A 20607-nucleotide genomic window follows, 5' to 3' on the forward strand; every position below is an offset into this window, starting at 1 on the left:
GCCGAATGTCACTGAGAATGTCGCCCGCGTGTCAGGAACTGCTGTCATCTCTTTGAACGACGTCATGGAAATATTTTTAGACAGTTCATTACTGATGGTGTCAGACGAGCGGTCAGAGGAGCTCGCAGAGTGTCAGTATGGCTCGTTTCTTCAGGGGAGTAAATACGTCACACACTCATTTAAAAAGAGGGGAACATTCAATCAGAACTTTCTAATAAATGCTCATTCAGAACACATGTCAGCTTGTCGGCAGTTTATCATCCCAGCTGGAATTTGACCAACTGTTTCCCCCTGAGACTCTCTGATGTGCCTGGAAAATGAGCGTGATATTTAATTTCTGTAAATTCATCCAAGCCGCGATTTCACACTGGTATGAGGGAGATGATAAACAGAGTGAATGCGAGAGTCTCCATTTCCAGGGATAATGTAATGACCCCGGGCCTGGTCTGTTTTAGTCTGGGCCCCGGGGTCGCTCTCTTGTTTGTAATTATTTACCTAAACGATGGCGGAAAAGTCAGTTTGTATGTTGAGTTGTGTCATATTACAATAGAAATATTGAAAGCACAACTAGTAAACATTAGTGATCGAATTGAGTCCAACGTCATCTCTGCTCAAATTTGATGTTTTTTAAGGCGAGAAGCCCACATTTCCTATAGGATCGGGATAAATTGATTTCAAATGCTCATCCCATCATCTCAGCCTCCCTCAGAAGGTGAAAAAATATATTCTGGAGGACTGCACAGTCTTGTATTGTTATCCATTCTCCACGTGTAGAAGGAAGTCTAATGAGGCCCTGAGCTGTGTTATTAAGCCATGCGTTGCCCAGCACACAGGAACGTACCTGTGCTGGGTTTTAATGAGGGCAGAGAAGCAGGAAATAAGGTCAGAGTTGTGTACAGGGATGAAAAACAAGTTTTATCAACCTGGTGGTCAACAAAGCTGTCATTTAGCCTACACTGTTGTAGTTCACACGATATTGCCACTGTTCCCTTTTTCTAGCTTGCGGTTTGAAGCCGTCCTCTTCTGAATATGTACTAATGTTATTGAACAGCACCTGTCTTTGGTTTGATTATGTATCATTTATTTGCCATGAATATTCAGGATGATTGAGCTACTACCGGTACTTGTATTCATCAACATCTAGCGATGCGGACTCATTAGCGGGGAAGTGCACCATCTCGCCTCAGCATCCTGCTCTTCAACAGCCACAGTTCCAACTTCCCTCCTGACTGTCAAAGAGCCTCCCAACATGCCACAGTAAAACATAAATGGTGAACAGCAACTGTGCTGCTGCTGTTGTCGTGCATGTGTTTATTGTCAATCTGCAGAGGTTTTCTACACGACTCGTCATGTTTTATGCTGCGATTTGTTTAAAAACCTGCAGGAGTGATGAAAACAGGCAGCAGCCGCGCCTGCCCCGAGGCTTTGGGCTCATTCTATCTGCTCTATATGCACTGACCTGCTCCGCTATGCTTGCAGATCAGATCTAGCCCTTGGAAATGTCACCGGATTCCGTCATCCGCTGTAACCTTGACAGTCTGATAATCGAATCATCTGTTTATGCTCGGAGAGGCGACTCTTGTCCTCTCAGGAGGACGACGTGTGCTGGACCAACATCACAAAAGACATCGACATCACAGACATACGTAGACATTAACGGCCCTTTGGTGCTAAAGCTAATGTATTTAAGGAATCACTGTAGCAAATTACGTTTGTAATCTCCTGAAATGGCCAAACGTAAAGTGATTTAATTAATTCATATATTATGTAAAGAAAGATTTGATGCCTTGCTGCCTAAATATTTAGTTCATATATTTTAAAAAAAACACAGTTCAGAAATGTACTTTCTTTTTGTTTGCATGTGGAATCTATATGGAATTTTTAAAAGAGTAAACATATAAGCAACAGGGGGCATATGATGAAATATGTTGCTGTCATGCAAGTTTACTTTCTCATTGAGGATGAGGTTTAGGGTTATAAAATAAAATAGTATGCAACTGCATGAAACACATTAACCATCATTGTTATTCTGATCAGGAAATTGAATGATCCACAGCTCTCCCGTGTGCTCTCCAGGGGCTTTAACTCAAGAGGGTAAATGCTTCAGCATTAATTACTTTGATGAAGCCCGGCTGAGAGCATCGGGTGAAAGGTTCATGCAAGAAGCCGTCCACATTTTGCAGCACTTTGAGTCAAATTATGGCCAGCAGGGTGTATTTCAAACCAGCTGGAACGTCTTTTTCTGTGATGAAGCAACCCTCATTCTAAAGGCATAAATCAGATTCTTGCCAAAGAAAGAAACTTTAGATTTGTTTTATTCTACCTGCCAGTATCAGTGATTTTTTTTTCCCTGTTTGTTTTATCTGGTCATTGTTTAGTCCTCCAGAACACATAGCAGTGCATAGCAGCTACGGTTATTATGGAAGACTCCAATCAGTCTAATATGGTTGTTTTTAGACTGGGAGGAAAGGGAACTCCTGAAGAAACACCATGAAAACTCAAGATAGATAAGCCTGGGCTGGAATCCAAGTGTCAAACAGTGAAGAGTCGGGGCGCATTCCGAAAGACCATAGAAAAAGAAAATAACAATAAGGATAGTTTTTTAAATCAGGTTGAAAAGTGCATCTTCAAAAACAAAGACGACCACCTGGTATCTGGTCCCAGGTGAAAGCGGGGCTCTACATGATGGGACAGAAAACCCGGCTGGATTTGTCGTTGCAGGATTGGGTTTAAGACCCCACTATAGTTCTGACCACAAGGGGGCGGTCTTGAGCTTAATTCTGCGGCGTCTTTTTAAGCGTCCTCTGAAGCCAGAGTTTGTCAATGTTATTTACTTGCTGTATTACATTTACTCTCTGTTGTGAGGGAAAAGCAACGGATAAATACATATAAATAACATAGTTGCATCTTTGAATTGGCCCTGTCAATTGTTCATTCTTCTGGTGTAATGTTCTCCAATCAACAGGGCAGAAATCTAATTTCAGATGGAGATTTAATCATCTCAGCCTCCCTTTATTGGCCTTATGACAGCACACAATTGCTTAAGAAATCTATGTGGCAACTACACAAGTCAAACACTGTTTGCTGAGGTCCCTCCATCCTGTGGCCACTCAAGTAACTACAAACAGGCCACATGCGGTTGTAATTTACATTCGTAGAGTTCAAGGAGATAATTTGAGTATGTTAGAGGGTTGTTATCATGGCCATGCAGCTCACACTGCACACATGTGATGTTTCCTTTGCACTGTGCTGACAGCAGGAGCACCGTTTCACGCCGAGATCAATGTTATCGAGTTCAGCTGAGTCGCTTCAATTTCTCGAGCGCCGCGCTGCAGCGACTCCAACCGCAGGCACGCAGAATGGACATCAGGAGGAACACAAACAGGATGTCAGCGTTTGAGGGACTTCCTGTACAGAGTGAAGCCATCAACACGGGAAACATCAGAGCTGGCAGGAAGCTTTTGTGGCTGCCGCTGGTCTCTGTGGTTCTTCTGGAGAACAGCCGAGGAACTTCTTTAGGCTAAAATTCTGTCCTGCGACCGAACACCGCAAACCAGAATGTGTCACATGGAGAAAGTTTGCCAAATTCTACACGTTAAACATGAATAAAATCTCAGTTACAGCTTAATATAACATGACTATTTAGAGGGTTGTTTTTTTTTTTACACTGTTTAAAAAAAAAAACTCACTCACTGCTTCAGCTCACAGAACATTGATGGTTTTATTTGGATGCAGGAAGTTTTGACATCCAATCAGTGGAGTTGGGCACATTACATCACATGGGTTCAACCAGTCAGACACACAAACAGCCTCATCGGACAACCGATACAGGAAGTGACACCCCAGAGGTCCAGAACATGGCCGTCACGCATGTTTTGGGCTCTAAAGGTCAGTCGAGACAGAACTTTATCGCACATTCGAGAAAAGAAAACGTCCATTTAGGAGCATCACACTGGGCTCCGAGAGGGAAGGAAAAAGGGGGGAGCGAATAATTCACGGCTCAACCACAGCACAGGCAATTCACACAGGATATAACAAAAAAAAAAAGAAAGAGATAAAAGTCATATATATTCAGTTTAATCGATGACAGGAATGTCCTTATATGACATGAAGGAACAGAAAAGAATGGTCAAAAAGGTTTAGAATAACTACAGCAAACAATTCAAAGCTTAAAAAAGTAAATATAAAAGTCCAATAAAAATCGAAGTCGTGCTCCAAAGGCACAAACATGTTCTGCTTCACTTAAACAACTGTTTATAAATAAAGCAAAAACAACAGTCTAGTTAAATATAACGATTGTTTTAACTTTTTTAAATGTGCTTTCTTCATTTGACCCCCAAGAAAGTATGATGCTGTTTCGTTATATTTATATGTTTTCAGCAGGTGGACCAGGCCACACAAATCGATAGGACGATGAGTTTAAGGATCACGCACAATCACGCACGGTGGGAAGCAATGGTAGGTGGCTGCCAGCAGAGGGCGCGCGTGTACTGCGCGAAATTTCCAGTCAGTCGCATTCGGAACATCAATCAATGACTGATAAATAACCGATCTGGTTGTAAAAAGACTTTTCCTTTTCAAAGTCACAGCATGTCTTACTGTGGAATGCACCAGAATCCAGAAATAGTTACTAAAGCCCAGTCACATGCTTTTTTTTTGTTTGTTTTACCATTTTTATTTAAGCAACTGCAACAAGTGGCTTCACATTCCCTGTAAATGATGAGGCCAGTTTCCTAAGACAAATATAAACAAAAAAAACCCCTCACTATTGATTTGATTTGTGCAATTTTACCACAGCCATTGTTTAACTGCCCCAGAATAGGAATGAGACATTACAGCGCAGAAATGCAGGGAACTCTTTGGGGGAACAAGAGGTACCTGTAATTTATCCCCACAGCACCTCAAGCTCCTCTGCCTGTCACATTTTAAAGATGAAAACCACCAAAAATGAATAAAATAATGACAAAATGAAGAAGTATATGCTAATATTTTGACCAAATGCTTGCAAAACGCTGAGGTGTGATAAACATTACAGACATTTTCTCAGTTTTGCCATCTGTCTACAACACAAACAGACAATACAAGATTTAAAGTCCCTTGTTTTCACAGCCAGTTATAACATTTGCACTTTTCCGAAGCGACGAAGATCTTCGTAAGATGGAGATCCCCACTACGAGCTTTTTCTCCCCTCTTTTTTTAGGCTATCCAAGATAAACACACAGAAATTACCCACCTATACTATATTACTATGTACAGGTTTACCACCGGTTTTCTACATTTGTCAGTACATCTTCTATAGAGAGTGTCAGGAAACAGCCCAGAGTTCAGCTGTGTGTGATGTGGAGGACCTGAACTGAAACGTCATAAGCCATCAACATGCCAGAATGACTTTTAATATATCCATGCCAAGAATTCCCGGCAGACTGGAGTATAATACTTTTTACCTTGTAACTAAAATGCAATTTGATGCTCTTTTCAAAAAGTCATCATTCCACCTCTGTCACACTTGAAATGTTGAGAACATTTCTGGTATTTTCTCGAAACCAAACATGCAGATTCATTGTCACCAAGATGCTTCGTTGCTAAATATCCTCTTTATAACTGTAAAGACAGGGGAAAAAATGCTATCTTCAAGTATGTTGGCCAGTGACCCCAGTGGACGGTCACGGTGCATTAGCCTGAATTTACGCCCGTCCAGATGAGGTGTTTCCTACCCGTCGGCAGGAGGGACCGGACCGGGTGTGCTGGCTAGGAAACTGAAATCCGTGCGACTATTGCTTCCTCTGCCGCCGGTTGCAAGTGAGGTAAAACGGAAACGTCTTTGTGCGCGTTTTCTACACATCAATCAAATTTCGGAGAGGGCCGAGCTTTATCCTACCGGGCTCTGCAGCCGCCGTCGCCATGGAAACACGCTGCCGGCTCGCTTTCTAGAGCTTCCTGATCGCGTGAATCCAGTCAGTCGGAGAATGGGGGTGAAAATGCCGGCGTCTGCCTTCCGCACATCAGCCGCCACTTCCTCCCGATTCTCTGACGTCTGGGGAGAGTTTGAGCCTTCGCTACATGGTGCCCGACTTATCGCCAGCATCGCCGGACGTATTCACGCTGGGACCTCCGGCTGTACTGTTACTCGGGAACATCTTGTCAGTCGGAGTCACCACGGGGCTGCCGACGCCCGAAGAGCTGGAGCTGCTGGATCGGTGCTGGCCGGACGGAGGACGCACCGGTCTCATGGGAGGGGGCCGCAGCTGAGAACCAGCCACCCGGGCAGAAAGGGCCGGTTTGAAGGTGGTCATCATCTCGGAGGTGGAGCTGTTGCTGCGGCGCATGGCCGCGTCCGGGTCCCGGATCATGATGGTGTGGAGCGGACTGCCGGGCTCGGAACTGACGGGGTTCTTCATGGGCTCGAGAGTGTCCAAAACCACGTCGGGGGCCTGTTTTACGGTGTTCTGCCGCTCCAGCTCACGCAGCTCGTGAAGGGCCGTGGACATCGTCTTCTCTATGTCCTGGCAGAAATCAGACAAAACAGATAAAGTTAACAACTCAACCATTTCTCTCCAATGTCAACATAAAATATTCCTCATCTGCCTTTTTAGCTCCAGACTGATGTTTGGGTTCTGGTGCTGAGGGCAGCAAACCACCACACAGCCGTGGAATTCTCATGTATACCTCAGCAAGAGCCTCGGCCTCCAGGGATTTCTGGTCTCCCAGGCTGCTGTGGCGAGTGGCCCCCGTCACTGGCCTGAGAGGATGTCCCTCGGGATAGGCCTTTCTGTCCGGGTAGATGCTTCCTGCGCTGCCGAAGGTACCCAGGCGCCTCTTTTCTGGGCTTTCCATCCGGGTCTTGCTGAGGGACATCTTGTGAGGGCTGCTGGGACAAGCTGCGGCCCGTGGGGGCGTGTCAGTCACTCTGGTGGGGCTGTGGGTCTCCGTGCCACTCTGTCGTCGAGGGACAGCGGCTCCGTCGGACCGTAACCTCACCCTGGGGTTGGGATTAGATCAAAGCAGCAGGACGATGAAAGAACAGAAGTTTATCAATGGGAGAAAAGAAAAGACAATTCTGAGTGTACTCGCCTCCCCATGACACCTCCAAAACTGAATTCAGGCGCGTGTTCACATGGGGAGGGGGCATCATTTTTAAAGGAGCCCTTTTCATCGAGCAGTGGTCCGCTACTCGCTTCGCTGTCTGCCTTCTGGCTGAGGTTGTCGGAGAAGGCGTCGTCCCTGGTGGAACAGGTGGTCAGCACGGCACATAACGCTCAATCAGCTTCGTCTGAAAGTCTCGGACCGAAGGCATTTGTAGCTACTCACAGGTCCTGGACGACGATGTACTGATGAGGGATCAGGCCGTCCACGCCGTTGTGGCGTCCCTCCCACCAGTCCTCGGACGCACGGTGATACAGGAGTAGAGAGGCTCCCTTCTTAAAAGAGAGCTCCCTGGGCGTGCGGCCCACGTAGTCGAATTTGGCAATGGCCTCGATCTGCTCAACCTCTGGAAGGATGTTTCAGAACCAGGTCAGCTCATTCAGATACCCAACAACACAAATCATCGCTGTGTCTTAAATAAAAATGAAATTCTCTAGTCTGCAGAGCATTTCACCGGGCAACAGGGGTCATGAGACCCGATTAAAGCACTTAAAGGGCAGAACCTGTAACTTTATATGACCGACGCTGCCACAGACGAACAGTCTGAGCTAGTAACAGCCTGTAGAGACGTCATCACCTGCTCACTGACTCTAAACCCACACCAACTTCAGATGCTTTTCTGTGCATCATGTGTGTGTTTAGGCTTTGATAGCTGGCCCAGTTCTGCATTCAAAGGCGTGCAGAGAGCTGGGGAAATACAGCACAAAGGATGAAGTCCTGGGAGGATTACTGACTAAAAACTGAACAAAGAGAAAGAGCATAGAGTGTGTGTGTGTGTGTGGGGGGGGGGGGGGAGCACCACACACACACGCCGATCAACGCTGCAGTGTTGCATGCCAGCACTGTTTACAGGACTAAAAACACCTCACGGACTTCGTTCACCGCTTCAGAAGGTCGGAGCATGTAAATGATTATGACGATGATGTCATCGCCTCATCACATAACCCCATTATGGGCAGTCGTCCACGTGTGCGCGCTGCAGTACGGAGGAAGACGGGGGTCGCCCCTGCCCCCTCATTGGCTGGTGCACACAGACAGAGAGGTCAACAGGTCACGTCGCTGCTCTCATTAGACGAAGACAGTGAGGCAGGGTAAAAAAAAAGTCCCCACTGGGGGGTAGCAAAAGGTGACATCTAGCATGATGTCGAACAAGAAAAAAAACAAGTATATGTTGTGAGTGACAGCGGTGAGTGCAGACAAACAGCAGTAAAATAAGCACCCTTTGTGAAAAGGAAGCTTCATTTGATGCACTGACCTTCATCGCTGGTGTGTGTTTCTGTTCCGTTGTCAGCCTCATCGATGGTTCCCGGTTCACTGTGGGGGCTGTCGCTGTCGGGCAAACAGGCCATAAAAACCAGCGATGTGTCGACTTTGTGTGTTGTCAGGTTTGTTTTATTAATAAAATCCTTGAACAGGTTATCGATCATAACTGTGCACATTAGGCTCCCTTCCCACCCCCCCCACATCCGTACGCTCCTGGTTTACTCTCACTCACCAGTACTCCTCCCCCCCAGTCATGCACTTCTCATAGACTGGGCCGTCCAGCTCCCGCTGACTGGGGAAAATAACTTCGTTGTGGACGATGATGGTCTTGATGACCTCATTCACGTGCGCCTGGCACGCTACCGGATCCTGGCCATCCGGGATGGGCATCAAGGTCGGACCGAAGCAGATCGCCAAATTGTAGGAATCCATCATGTTTTCATCACTATACTGGGAGAGACTGGTGACGGGAAGAAGAGGGAGGGAAGATTTTATTGATTTCAGGTAGAAATGGGAATATTAATAATTGCATTCGCATTGTGAGTTGCCTGGAGAAGAAATGGATTTGAGTACCACATTAAACAGTGTATTTATGCTGAGGAGGCTGGAAAACAAGTTTATGTTTATTTAACAAGGAAATATTTTGGGTGGCATTTCCTCCCTCAAGCATTTACTGCTCCAGCATCATTGCTTGAAATGACAGGAAACCCTATCAGCACAGAGACGGACGGACGGACGGACGGATGGACGGACGGATTTAGGGCAGTCAAAAGGTAAAACGGTAAATAAAAATATACGTAAGACTCCATAAAAAGACTAAACATATAGGAAATAAACTGACACAGGCTACATTCTCCTTACATATGCTGCATAAGTATCATCAAGGGCAGAAGAAGGCAGGTCCACCAGATGGACGGCGTGCACTAAACAAGAGGCTGGACCCCGCGGTGTAAACAGATTTCTACCCAAAAGCACAAGTCAACCAAAACAGCACAAACGGCTTTTTGTTCCTACATCATCAAAAATAACACTCTTGATAATGTAACGCTTCAAGAGTGCAAAAGTAGCTGACAATGAGTCCTTGCACATTAGTCACCCCCCCCCCCGGAAAAGGCATCCTGCAGTGACGGGATTTAAGAACTGCCGTTAAAGGGAAAGCCAGCAAACGGATCGCTGCGACATCTGCTTCATGGAGATAACTGCATTACCCCGTAAGAATAGGGGGGGGGGGGGGGGGGGGGCAACTCACTGGTTGAGGAATGCGAATAGGTATCTCATGACGATGATGACGGTGTGAGGTAGGGTCGCCACGATTTGCTGGATGTGATGTGCCCGCTCGGCGCCAGACTCCAGCTCTGAAACACAGAGGAGGGCGGGGTGTGTCGACAGATTCACACCGAGCCGACACAAGAACATATAGTGTGGTGCTGTTTGACGGGGGACGCCCCCCCTCTGTGTCTCCCCAGACCCGGGAGGCACTTGAAGTGATCAGACCATTACTGTAGAAACAGCAGGGGAATAATTCTGTGGTGAAGCTGCGCAGCAACGTAACGCAGCCCCCACTTACTGGTAAAAGGCCTCAGTGAGCCTGTGATGGCTTCCATGTGCTGCTCTTGTATGTGTTTCCACATCAGGAGAAGCGGAATATTTAACAATGCGCAAGGTGTGTTTTCTCTCCCAGAATCCCAGCGCCGTGGCGCTTTTGGATTATTTTTGCTGCCTGTGACTCACTGATGGTGGAGATGAAATCCAGGAAACACTCCTTTGGGAAGAGGGGGTTCTCCAGGCCCCTGAAGTAGAGCTTGAGCACCCCGGCCACCGAGTTGATGTCGTGCTCGTTCTGATCGTCGATCAGAGGATCTTCGCCTGAGGAACAGTCAGAATCGACCATCGGCGTGACGAAAACTTGGCTTCTCCTCAAAAGCAGGACGGCGGCGGCGTCGGACTCACCTCTCTCAAATGAGTTTTTAATGTCGTTGACTTCCACCTGCGATCCCGGCACGCGGAAAATGCCCTGCTGCTGCAGGCCTGAAGGAAAAACAGACAGACGTTCAGGCGTTCAGGGCCACGGCCGCCATGATCGCCATACGGCCAAGCCGGTTCCAAATGGGCCGGCTGAAAACACATAGCACATTGCAGGAAATGTAATCTAGTAATAAAAGGGAGATGCTCTTTTTTTTTCCTGCGAGAGGGCCCCTCTGCGAGGCCGCAGCATGTGGTTTCAGTTAGAGCGCTCCTAATCAGTTTTCTGGAGTTTCATTAGGTCCAGATCCGCGAGAGAGGCCTGCAGGCTACAGCAACGAGCTGAAGACAGATGTGACGGCAGACAGGGAGGAGCTACAAAGAGCGTGTGTGTGTGTGTGTGTGTGTGTGTGTGTGTTTGGGGGGGATTTGAACTGACCAAACAATGACCAACGGGACTTTGAAAACTCTCTGTGTGTGATCAGTTTAATGAGGTTGTCAAATGACTGCGGGCGGCCGAGCGCCTCAGAGCCGGGGTAGACCAGGGAGCAGGGCGGCCTGCACGCGCCCCAGGCTATTTGTGGAAAACAGATTGCTTTGCGCAACGGCCGCTGTCGTTTCTACGGGCAACTGATGGAGTTTTCGGGACCTTTCACTCAGACCTACCGTACAGGTTGATGTATCTGACACAGCTTTCAACAACAAGTGGAATGGGCTGCCCGGAATCCTGGGGGGGAAAAAACACAAAAGTGGAATAAAGGTAACACCCAGAAGGTATTTAAGGCACAAATTTGTCTTTTAAGGAGAGGGGACTTCAGGCCAAGATGCATCCAGATACCCTGTATACACTTATAAATCAAACCCACTGAATACATGTGCATTTGTCCCATTTTGAGAGTTGAAACACTTTCATACGCTTCAACTACAGAGGTACCTGGATGCGGGTACGGGCATTACGTCTTCCTCTGGGATAGAAAGCAGCAAGCCACGAAGCAGCGGAGGGAGAAAGAGAAGCAAAAAGTTAGAGGAGTTGAGGAGGCGCGAGCAAAGGCGACGCACGGGGGCTGGGCAAAAGGGAAGCTACAGAGGCGCAGTGGAGGGTTGGATGCAGCGGGGGACGGAGCAGACCCACTGCAGCAGCATCAGCGGAGCCAGGCTACGCAGGAGAGAGATTAAAGGTTAAACGAGACCACTTTAATTAGTAGTTGGGGGGGGGGGGAGAGTTGAAACGGGCGAGAGAGAGCGAGAGAGAGAGATATATACGCCATCACCACCAGCCTGGGTACCTGGATGAAGTTCTCCATGTTGCCGTTAAACAGCCTATGGTTATACATGGAGCGGGGTCTAGGCTTCCGCATTTTCTGTGGTTTAGGGGGGAGGGAGGGGGGCCTGGGAAACGGTGGACAAAGGGAAGAAACGCATGGTATAACTGTAGGAACTGATCAACCAAAGCTCGAGGGGCAAAACAAGCATCGATGTGACGAGAAAAGGCCAATTTCAGTGGGAGGGTTTTGGAGATGGTTGGAGGTGGTCGCTCTCCTGAACCAATCAGAACATGTGTCAACAGATTATACAGGAAGAGTCTCGTGTGTATTAGACATGAGAGCCATTTCTAACTTTCTAACAGCAAATACTAATAATAACAACAATAACAATAACAGTAATAATAATAACATGACACCTGTGACACACTGTTTAATCCTATTTTAAAAAATTGTACCAAACTCAGGATTCTCAAAGGACACCATACCTTGTCGTTCCACACTCGGCCCGTTCCCCTGCGGAGAACAAACAGAGCACAAGAGGGAACGCGTTATCTTTGTGGTGCTCATTATACGGACCCCAATGTCCTCCATCACAGAGGGGCTTTAATGAGAGACAACACGGCCACAGACGGAGCGGCGAGCGGCGCCGCTAACTCCATTCATTTGACAAAACCATTGAACGACCCTGCTCAATCCTCGAGGGACTCGGAGAGGCCGAAGACTGGGGGGGTGGCAGCTGTGGGGGTCTGTCCTGGTGGGGAGGGAGGGGTCCATCAGTGGGGACACTGTGTGATGTCTCCTGGTTCACTGAGTCTTTTGTTGTGGGCTCTCAGCAACGTCAGCGCACAGAGCAGTTTATTTTTAAAGAACGGCGCTCACACGCACCCTCGGTGCGATACTCACGATACTCTTCACATTATTTGGCCAGATGGGATGAGATCTATGGAGCGTTCACGTGAGGACACAGCAGCACATTTTCCAGATGTGTGACTGACAGCTAAAAAAGATCACATTGACTTTTTCCTAAAAAAAAAAAATGAAAAAAAACAAACAAAAAACAAGGAAAACAAGAGCTGGCAGGCGTCACGGGACCATCTTGTCTGGCATTTCATTTTTATTAATACATGCGGCAAGATGTAAACACCATGTGGCACTCGCCAGCATCATCGCGCTCCCTCGGACGCCCTCGCGATGGGCCGCGGACGCAGACGCGCTGTGCCCGCGTGTCAGAGTAACGAGCTAATGAGTGCGATGCAACCGTGATTGATCACCTGAATAATTTAAACATGGGTGGTACCTGGAGACGCCATATGCTGCGCTCTCGCTCTCTCAGCTGCTCCGCCATTAACATATAATCAGACCGATAGCATGGTAATGACAGTGTGTGCGGGACTGCAGAGTGGCCAGGGAAACCCTAAAGACCCGGCACAGGTCCGCATGCAAAATCATTTCTCAAACATGTAATAATCAAAATATGCACATGAAAAGGGATGAAGGCCTCAGCTGCCTGTGCCTGATGAACGGCCATTTTTATTAGCCAAAGCTGCAGTGCAGCAGCTGCAGAGACGGGGCTGCATCTGTGGCTGCTGATTGATTGAGGCATAAAAGGTTCATGGCTGAGGTGACAAGGGAACCCTGGTAGTACCGGGGGTGGGGGGGGGGGGCAATGTCCACACAAGCCTGCTAGCCTTACTTTAGCTTTGAGTCGGTTCTGAAAAGTAATTCTTACCTAATGGGTACAAAAGTGGAGGCGTTCTGCTTTGTTGGGGCACATTTCCGTTTGAGCGACCCCCTTCCCGACACACACACACACACACACACACCCACACACACACACACACACACACATCTATCTTTGGCATTTCCCTTACATGAGTTAGTCTGGCTGCTTATTAGATAAGAACTGCGCCCTTTGACCCAGGAGGTATCGATTTTGCAGCACTGAAATGGGAATCTGCAAGTCATAACCGTGGCTCACCGAAGAGAAAAGACAGCTCACCTTCACCCAGCGTCTGTTTCAATAAATCATGCTTGGCCTGCAGCTTAATAATGAGGTTGCTGCCGTTCAGGTACTCCTTGAATTTCTATGAAGAAAACGAGCCAAACAAATTAGCATTAGCATAGCTTGTTTTGGTGAAGTGAAAATGATCAAACGCGACTCGCCGAGAAGTAGAAGGTTTCCGTCTCCTGTTGGTTCGACCTCCTCTTGGCGACATTCAGTTTGCTCATGTACGACTCGGAGGCCACGGATTTAATGGACTCGGTGGAGCGGCTGTGTTGGAAGGCATCCGATACGTCAAAGTCCTCCACCGTCAGCATGTCCTGCAGCGTCTGCATGGTGGCATCCAAGGTCTTCCTCACCTGTACCCATGACAAACGACATCTTATTCACATTTTGTTTCAAAACGGGGCTTGATAAATGGAAGTATCGGCATCTTCAAGGGCAGGAATGAGGGCTTTACTGCAGGAAACCCTCACAGAGAAACGGAATTTGTAAAAGGAAATGAGCATTTATCACACTGGAAATGACACCAAACAGCATTTGAGTGTCACTCCGGCATGAACGCAGCAATAACCTCAGAAAGACATATTGTCTGTGAAATTCCAAACAGAGGCTCTTTGTCTGGCGCTGAGATTGATATGTCTAATTTCCAGCGATGGTGCGGCTCGTACATTTTCCTCCAGGCACGGGAGGCAGCCCGAGACACTGGCACCGATGATTTTAACGGGTCCTGTTTATTACCACCTCCATTTGTGTCCCCTAATGAGAAAGTTCCTTCTTTAGACTAATTTCCTCCTTTAAAGGGAAATATTGGCATTGTGACAGTGTAAATATATTCCTGGCTCCCGCAGAGAAGGGTCACGTTTGGGGTAATTGCAATGAGAACAGATGGTGATGTGGCCCTCCTCCCGGCTCTGGGGAAAATGAGACAGAGCCGTCTGTATTTTATGGCGGGGAGGGGGCCGGACGCCGGGCATCATCAATCCTTACCTCCTCGTTCTCGATCTTTAGCGTGGCCAAGCGAGACTGCAGCTGGTGGTAGCGCATCAGGAGCTCGGTCTGGACCGGCTGCTGGGCGCTAACCTGGCACACCTGAGGGGACACGTGGGTAAGAACCGATGGACGAGAACAGAAAAGACACAAATATCCAGGTTCCTCACCTCGTCCCCCATGTGCGGCAGGTAATCAAATCGCATCGGAGGGCAGAACACCTGGTTATGCATATCCATGATCTTGTGTTTGTCGTTGCGGGAGTCCAGGTTGTCCACGGCGTTCTCTATGATATCCAGTCCCTCGTGGCGTGACGTCTCTAAGTTGTACTCTGCCGACAGGTACGTCCTGAAGGTGCGCGCTAAGCTAGCGTGGTAGCCCATGTCGCAACACTGGGAGGATTTTTTTTTTTTCCAAAAAAAACAAAGGATGCTTTTTAAATGAAACGTTCGCTCGGTGGTTTCAGATTCCTGCTGCTGAGTTCACCGCACAACAAAAGCTTGTAAAGCGCCAACACGCTGATAAACATTCAAGCTCCGCTGTGAAACAGTGTTCGCCGACTCACATGGCCCTACTAGAATGCTGTGCAACATCTGTTGTGTATTACATTATTAAAATATGATTGCTTTCCTCGAAACAGTGGCGGCGTTTGCCTTGCTAACAATCCAGTTCTAATGGAGCATCAGATTCAGCTGAAGGAACTGCGCTTTAATCTGATTAGCTCGCACGACGTCCGTACACGATTTCCGTCGCGTTGAGGCTACTTTTCCAAAGTAGATCCCAGTTCACTCCCTGACACAGCTTACCTTTTCAAAACTAAATGTAGTGTTCGCAGATTTACGGGAGCTTGCACGGTAGGATGCGAGGGATAATTACAGTGCCTTATCACACAGAGCTGTATGAAGGAACCTAATTAGATAGAAGACGGTGGCGAAGCGGTTCAAAGGGACCCGGAGGCAGCCGGCAGCTCTGCGACTCACTGAGTAAATGCTCTTTAACACTCTTTAGCTGTCGCTCCACTCTGGCGCACAGGCCTCAGAGCAGCACTCAAAGTGGCTAAATACACCAAAGCCTGAAGGGAACCACCACGCACGTTTCTAGAGGGATTCATATTTGGAGGAGCAGAAGCTGCGATGGGAGCGGTTCAGGATAACTCTCTTAAACTTGCGAGGTTTTTGTGGCGCAGCAGCCCGGAGGACATGTTTGCGGAGCGCGCTGTAATTTATGATCTAATCCACACTATAAACTTCACTTTTGGTTTTAATGTTTTATCCCTCTGACATTTACTGACCCATCCATCCATCAGACGCAGTTGTAAAATCAACTCACATCATGTTTCAGTTACGCTGACAGATATATTCTGTCAGAGCTGAGCTGACCCCCCCCCCCCCTTCCTTAGTGTAAACATCTGGTTTGGCCTGATGTGCAGAGGGACGCCGTTGTGCTCTGACATTACAGGAGTCGGGATGACACGAAAGCATTCAGTTTAAATACAGAGGCTGTTTGATGGGGGGGGGGGGGACGGATTGCGAACGCAGCATCGGCCATGAGGAACAATCCTAAACTGGTGACTGCAAACCAAGGTGGGGGGGGGGCATACTCACATCGATCATATCAGAGACGTCGTGAATGTAGTACTTCGCCACCACTGCGTTGGTCGCCGCCAGGTTCAACAGGTAGTCGTTCCGGGCTTTCGTGCACTTCAGCTTATTCTCCGAATACTTGGCCTGTCTCTGGAGGGGGGGAAGGGGGACACGGTAAAGATGAGGTTTGGAACCATGGAAGATGACCGAGCGAACCTGGGGGAGTGGGCCCCAGAGAGGACCATTCCTGTCCATCAGATCTTGTGTCCCTCAGCGTGTATTAAGACCCTGTTTCAGTCTTCTTGCTTTACCGGGAACAGAAAACTGGCAGCAAACTGGCTCCCTGCCTTCGCAACACCGGACGGGGGGAAAGTGCGACCGAATTTCTGCTCCATTCTTATTGGCAGAGGTTTTGCTCAGCTCGCAGATGGAGGCGTTTCGTTTAGAAGCTTCGGAATCAGAAACGCATGGAAGCACCTAAAGCACGGCGCCGCTTCAGAGGCGCCCACGTTCACGCCGCTGGCAAATCATGCGAATTTGGGTGTTTGCTGAGTGCTGATATGGCTGACAGCCCGCAATATGGTCGTGAGAGTCTCCTGAGATTACAGAGCTGTCTGCTCCGCTCGCTCCAGTAAATCCAACAAATACAACCGTTTACAGACGGTTCTGTTCTGAGGAGCCGATATTCGTGAACATCACCCGGGTCGCCATGCCAACGAGGACTAAAGGAGAGTGAACGCCGACGCTGGACCTCACCTTCTCTTTCATCTTCTCGATTTTTCTGACGAAGCCTCGCCTCGGCTGGCGGTCGTCGTGACGCAGCAGGTTGACGTTGAGGTCTCCGGACTTGCTGAACTGCTTCTCCTCCTGCTTCTCGGCGTCCTTCAGCTTGCTCTCTGCGCTGATGCTCTCGGTGTGGTACATGTGGTATGTCTTCATCACCTGACCCACAGAGACGGTAACAGATGAAGGAGTAACCGGGTAAAAAACGCTCAGAACATCCAAGGCCACCATTGATCTGCCCTTTAATGGCGGTCTGATGGATGGAAACAGCGGGCCACTGCATTAATTGCATCATGTCAATTCCGCTGTGACCTCTCATCACTGTGCCCCCCCTCCAGGCTGCGAGGACAGAAAAACCTTTCCAGACGAAAAAGAACCGTCGTGACTCCGGCTTAATTCATGCCACATGCCCGTGGAGGAAGGCTCTCCCCTCGGAAGCCCGTCCTTTAAAAAGCCTTGTTAAAACGGCGTCCAGATGTGAGCTTCGTCCTCAAACAGCTGCAGGATTTCAAATTTAAACTCGAACACCTCGAGACGTCAGACAGTCCGCTTACAGTAAACAGTCATCTATAGCGCTTGTGGACTTATGAGTTCCTCTTATCAGCGTGTTTTGGGACATCTCAGGTCTGCGAGGAATGGCCACTTGCGTCTCGTTACTGGCACTTGCGTGCAAATGCCTCCAGCAGCGAGGTCCAAACGTGCAGAATGAAATCTACTCATTTTCAGTAGAGCAAAGCTAACGCTTACCTGCGGCTAATGACACAAGCGAGTTAGCACGAATGAGCTCGGCAGACTCGGCCGAATCTTCTGTCAACAGCCTCGGGAATTTTACCACCAGATCCGGATCGGGGAGTCTGAAGTTATGACAGAAACCCGACACTGACCCGGCGGTTTCACTTCTCAGCCAGACTTTCACGCATGTGACTAACCTCAATTTGTCGGGTTTGACCCCGACTGCTGACCTCTGCTGCATGCGGGCGCAGGTAATCCAGAACATGATGATTTATTCATGTGATACGGAATGACGTTGAAAGAGGCCCAACGTTGTTTTGTTCCAGGAGTTCAGTTATTAACGTTCCGTTATTAATTTGGACTTTTAGGACAACAGCTGTGAAGTTTTGATATTGGCAAACGAACGTATGAGACTGAAGAGCAGACCTCAGACAGGGTGGTGGATCCCACTGATAAGATAAGCCGAAGCTTCATTGATCCTGGTGGGGATATTAAGCCAGTGTAGCAGGAAATTAAAGGGTTCGGTGACAGCAAAACGGAATCTCGCTCAGAGATACGTGGCTAAAACTAATACTCCTGCAGCAGTGTAATAACATTAGGAGATTAGCGCCAGGCAACAGGCTCGCAGGTCCTGCTGAACTCTCACTGACAACTCGGAGGCAACAGTCGCAGCAGAAGAACATATATAGAACATATGCATCTCAATCCCAAACAGGGGGGCCATGGCAACTTGTGATTGACCCAAATTCATCCCGTGAGCTCCCGGTTTGATTGTGTGCTGGCTTCAGGAAAAGACCAGACCCCAAAAGGGCGTTACATTGTTTCCATGTGAGCTTTGGCATTTCAGCTCCCATGATCCTCAGCACATATTTATTCAGAACAAGATTACATGTCAACATTTGAATGAGACGCCGTCAGCCAGACAGATGCTTCTGCCAACGAAATGGGAACAAAGCTGATGAGTCCAGCACGTGGCAACGCCGCTCGGTCTCTCGTTTAACGCTAAATCCACTACGCTGCTCCGTAAACGTGGGGATCCTAGGTTGCATTTGAGGGCCTGTTTTTCAGAGGTGTGGACATGTGGGTGAGGTTTTCAGCGGATACACTTGTGATTCTCATTTTCTCTAGGTGACTCTGCTTTAATTCAGCGCCCAGTTGTACAGATGGCTCCAGCGGGGAGGCGTGCCAGCTCTGCCCGTTGCTATCAGATTGCTCAGATGAGTCTCTTGTTGGTTCCAGTCAGACAGGAAGTCCACTTTGGGGCAGTAGAGCCCCTTCATACAAGAGCTATTCCTCCTGGTGTAGTACTCAGACAGTATATAAAGGCCGTTATCTGTGATTTGATCTGTGAATTTACACATTGACGAGCGTTGCTGAGACGAGGTGTGGAGGAGCGATCCGTGGTACTTACAGTGTACAGCTCGTTTGTGACTTTCACCAGCTCCTCGTGCATCTGGATCCCGATTTCCTTACTCTACAACACAAAGACACAGAGCGTGAGAAGGCAGATAACCGGCAAACTGGGTCCTTCACACATATTTTTCCACGTCGCATCACATCAAAGTTCTTCTCCCGGGCTGAAGATTCAGAGAGCAGAGCTTTAACCGCGCCAGTGAGGTGGTACTGACACCGTTGCTCTGACGGATCACACTTCTGTACATACTTGAGTGAATGAAACACCACCACGATGAAAATATGGAGGAGCAGCCATCTTTTTTACTGTTGTTGAAGCCGCGGCCATGATGTCACTCTAAAATGTGCTGCTAATGATGACAGAACAGATGCAAACGTGTGTCTGGCAGGTGGGGAAGGAGCAAAATCAAATAAAGAGAACACCGAGGCGTCCGCTTGGCGTCGAATTACCCTTAAAACAAAGCTGGAGTCTGTTGTATTAACGCTTTCTCCCTATCTGGAGAACGGGAATTATGCCCTGATCGAGCAGCCAGCTGAATGTGGGAAATGAGGATCCTCCAGCTGGTGAACGGCGTCCGCGTGCATCAGTGGCTCCGATGTGAGAGCCAGGGTGAGCGTTCAATGATGCAACGCAGTGTAAGAAGTAGGAATATATATTCTGAAATATTTACAGACTTTATTTCCCCTGAGTAAAAAACAAAACAACCCTGTAATAAATATATTCTCCAAATCTAAAGACAAGTTCAACTAAACTGATGATGGCGTGTTTCATGATGGTGAACCAATTTCTGCGTCTTCAGTCATCAGTTGCGTTTCAGTTCTTAACCTTTGCGGGGTGACGGGGGGGGGGGGGGGGGGGGGGGGGTGCTAATGGATGGTGTGTGACAAAGCCGCCGGACTGAACGTTCGCACACTTGCAATCACACCTACACAACCACAAGAACAGAGGGTGTCGATTCTGTTGTGCAACAGTGCAAACCGCTGCAACACAATGGTGATTTTACGGGCAGTTGATGCCGCTTTGACTCTGCTTCATTTACATGTAATAATGTAAAGAGCTTCATCGTGTCCCAACAGTCAGAGCAGCCGAAACCTGAAATATGAAGTAAGCTCCACAAGTGCAGAGGAATGCATCTGTTTATAGCCCCAACACACACACCCTAGTCCTTCTACCTTTGTGAAGACATTTATAGACATGCATTCCACGGCTCCACACCCAAATCATCACAGCTAAATGTCTAACCTGAACCCCTCACCTTATCCTAATTCTAACACCCACCTTAAAACCCATGTCTTAACCCTCAGAACCCTTCAATGTATGTTGTAGAATGCATATTTTGGTACTCAATATGCAGCAAGTACAAGAACACACACACACGAACACACAGAGTATGGTTCACCTACAGGAAGACCTGCAAGGTGAAAATAGGTCCTGGTGTTTGGATAAGACCTCAGTCATCTCTGCTATGTG

The 20607-nt window shown here is 48.1% G+C and overlaps 1 protein-coding gene across 2 annotated transcripts in view; it reads right to left on the bottom strand.

The window, feature by feature from the left end:
* Positions 1–3696: 3696 nt before the first annotated feature.
* The window catches only part of LOC101079091 (SLIT-ROBO Rho GTPase-activating protein 3), a 30769-nt gene continuing 13858 nt past the window's right edge, over positions 3697–20607 (bottom strand). The window contains exons 4-22 of one of the 2 annotated variants that reach the window (XM_029826481.1): positions 19135–19197; positions 16965–17150; positions 16230–16358; positions 14796–15017; positions 14626–14727; positions 13797–13994; positions 13633–13717; positions 12119–12146; positions 11303–11333; positions 11035–11095; positions 10357–10434; positions 10138–10272; positions 9656–9761; positions 8639–8866; positions 8399–8472; positions 7309–7489; positions 7072–7221; positions 6667–6979; positions 3697–6503 (exon numbers count right to left, since the gene is read on the bottom strand). In XM_029826481.1, coding sequence (XP_029682341.1) covers positions 6057–6503; positions 6667–6979; positions 7072–7221; positions 7309–7489; positions 8399–8472; positions 8639–8866; positions 9656–9761; positions 10138–10272; positions 10357–10434; positions 11035–11095; positions 11303–11333; positions 12119–12146; positions 13633–13717; positions 13797–13994; positions 14626–14727; positions 14796–15017; positions 16230–16358; positions 16965–17150; positions 19135–19197 — 2817 coding nt within the window. In that variant the 3' untranslated portion in view covers positions 3697–6056. Of the gene's footprint in view, positions 6504–6666; positions 6980–7071; positions 7222–7308; positions 7490–8398; positions 8473–8638; positions 8867–9655; positions 9762–10137; positions 10273–10356; positions 10435–11034; positions 11096–11302; positions 11334–11654; positions 11758–12118; positions 12147–13632; positions 13718–13796; positions 13995–14625; positions 14728–14795; positions 15018–16229; positions 16359–16964; positions 17151–19134; positions 19198–20607 lie in introns of both variants that reach the window. The other variant, XM_003973241.3, reaches the window with a different exon arrangement.

Source organism: Takifugu rubripes, chromosome 19 (genome assembly GCF_901000725.2).
Source record: "Takifugu rubripes chromosome 19, fTakRub1.2, whole genome shotgun sequence".
Taxonomy (NCBI): Eukaryota; Metazoa; Chordata; class Actinopteri; order Tetraodontiformes; family Tetraodontidae; genus Takifugu; species Takifugu rubripes.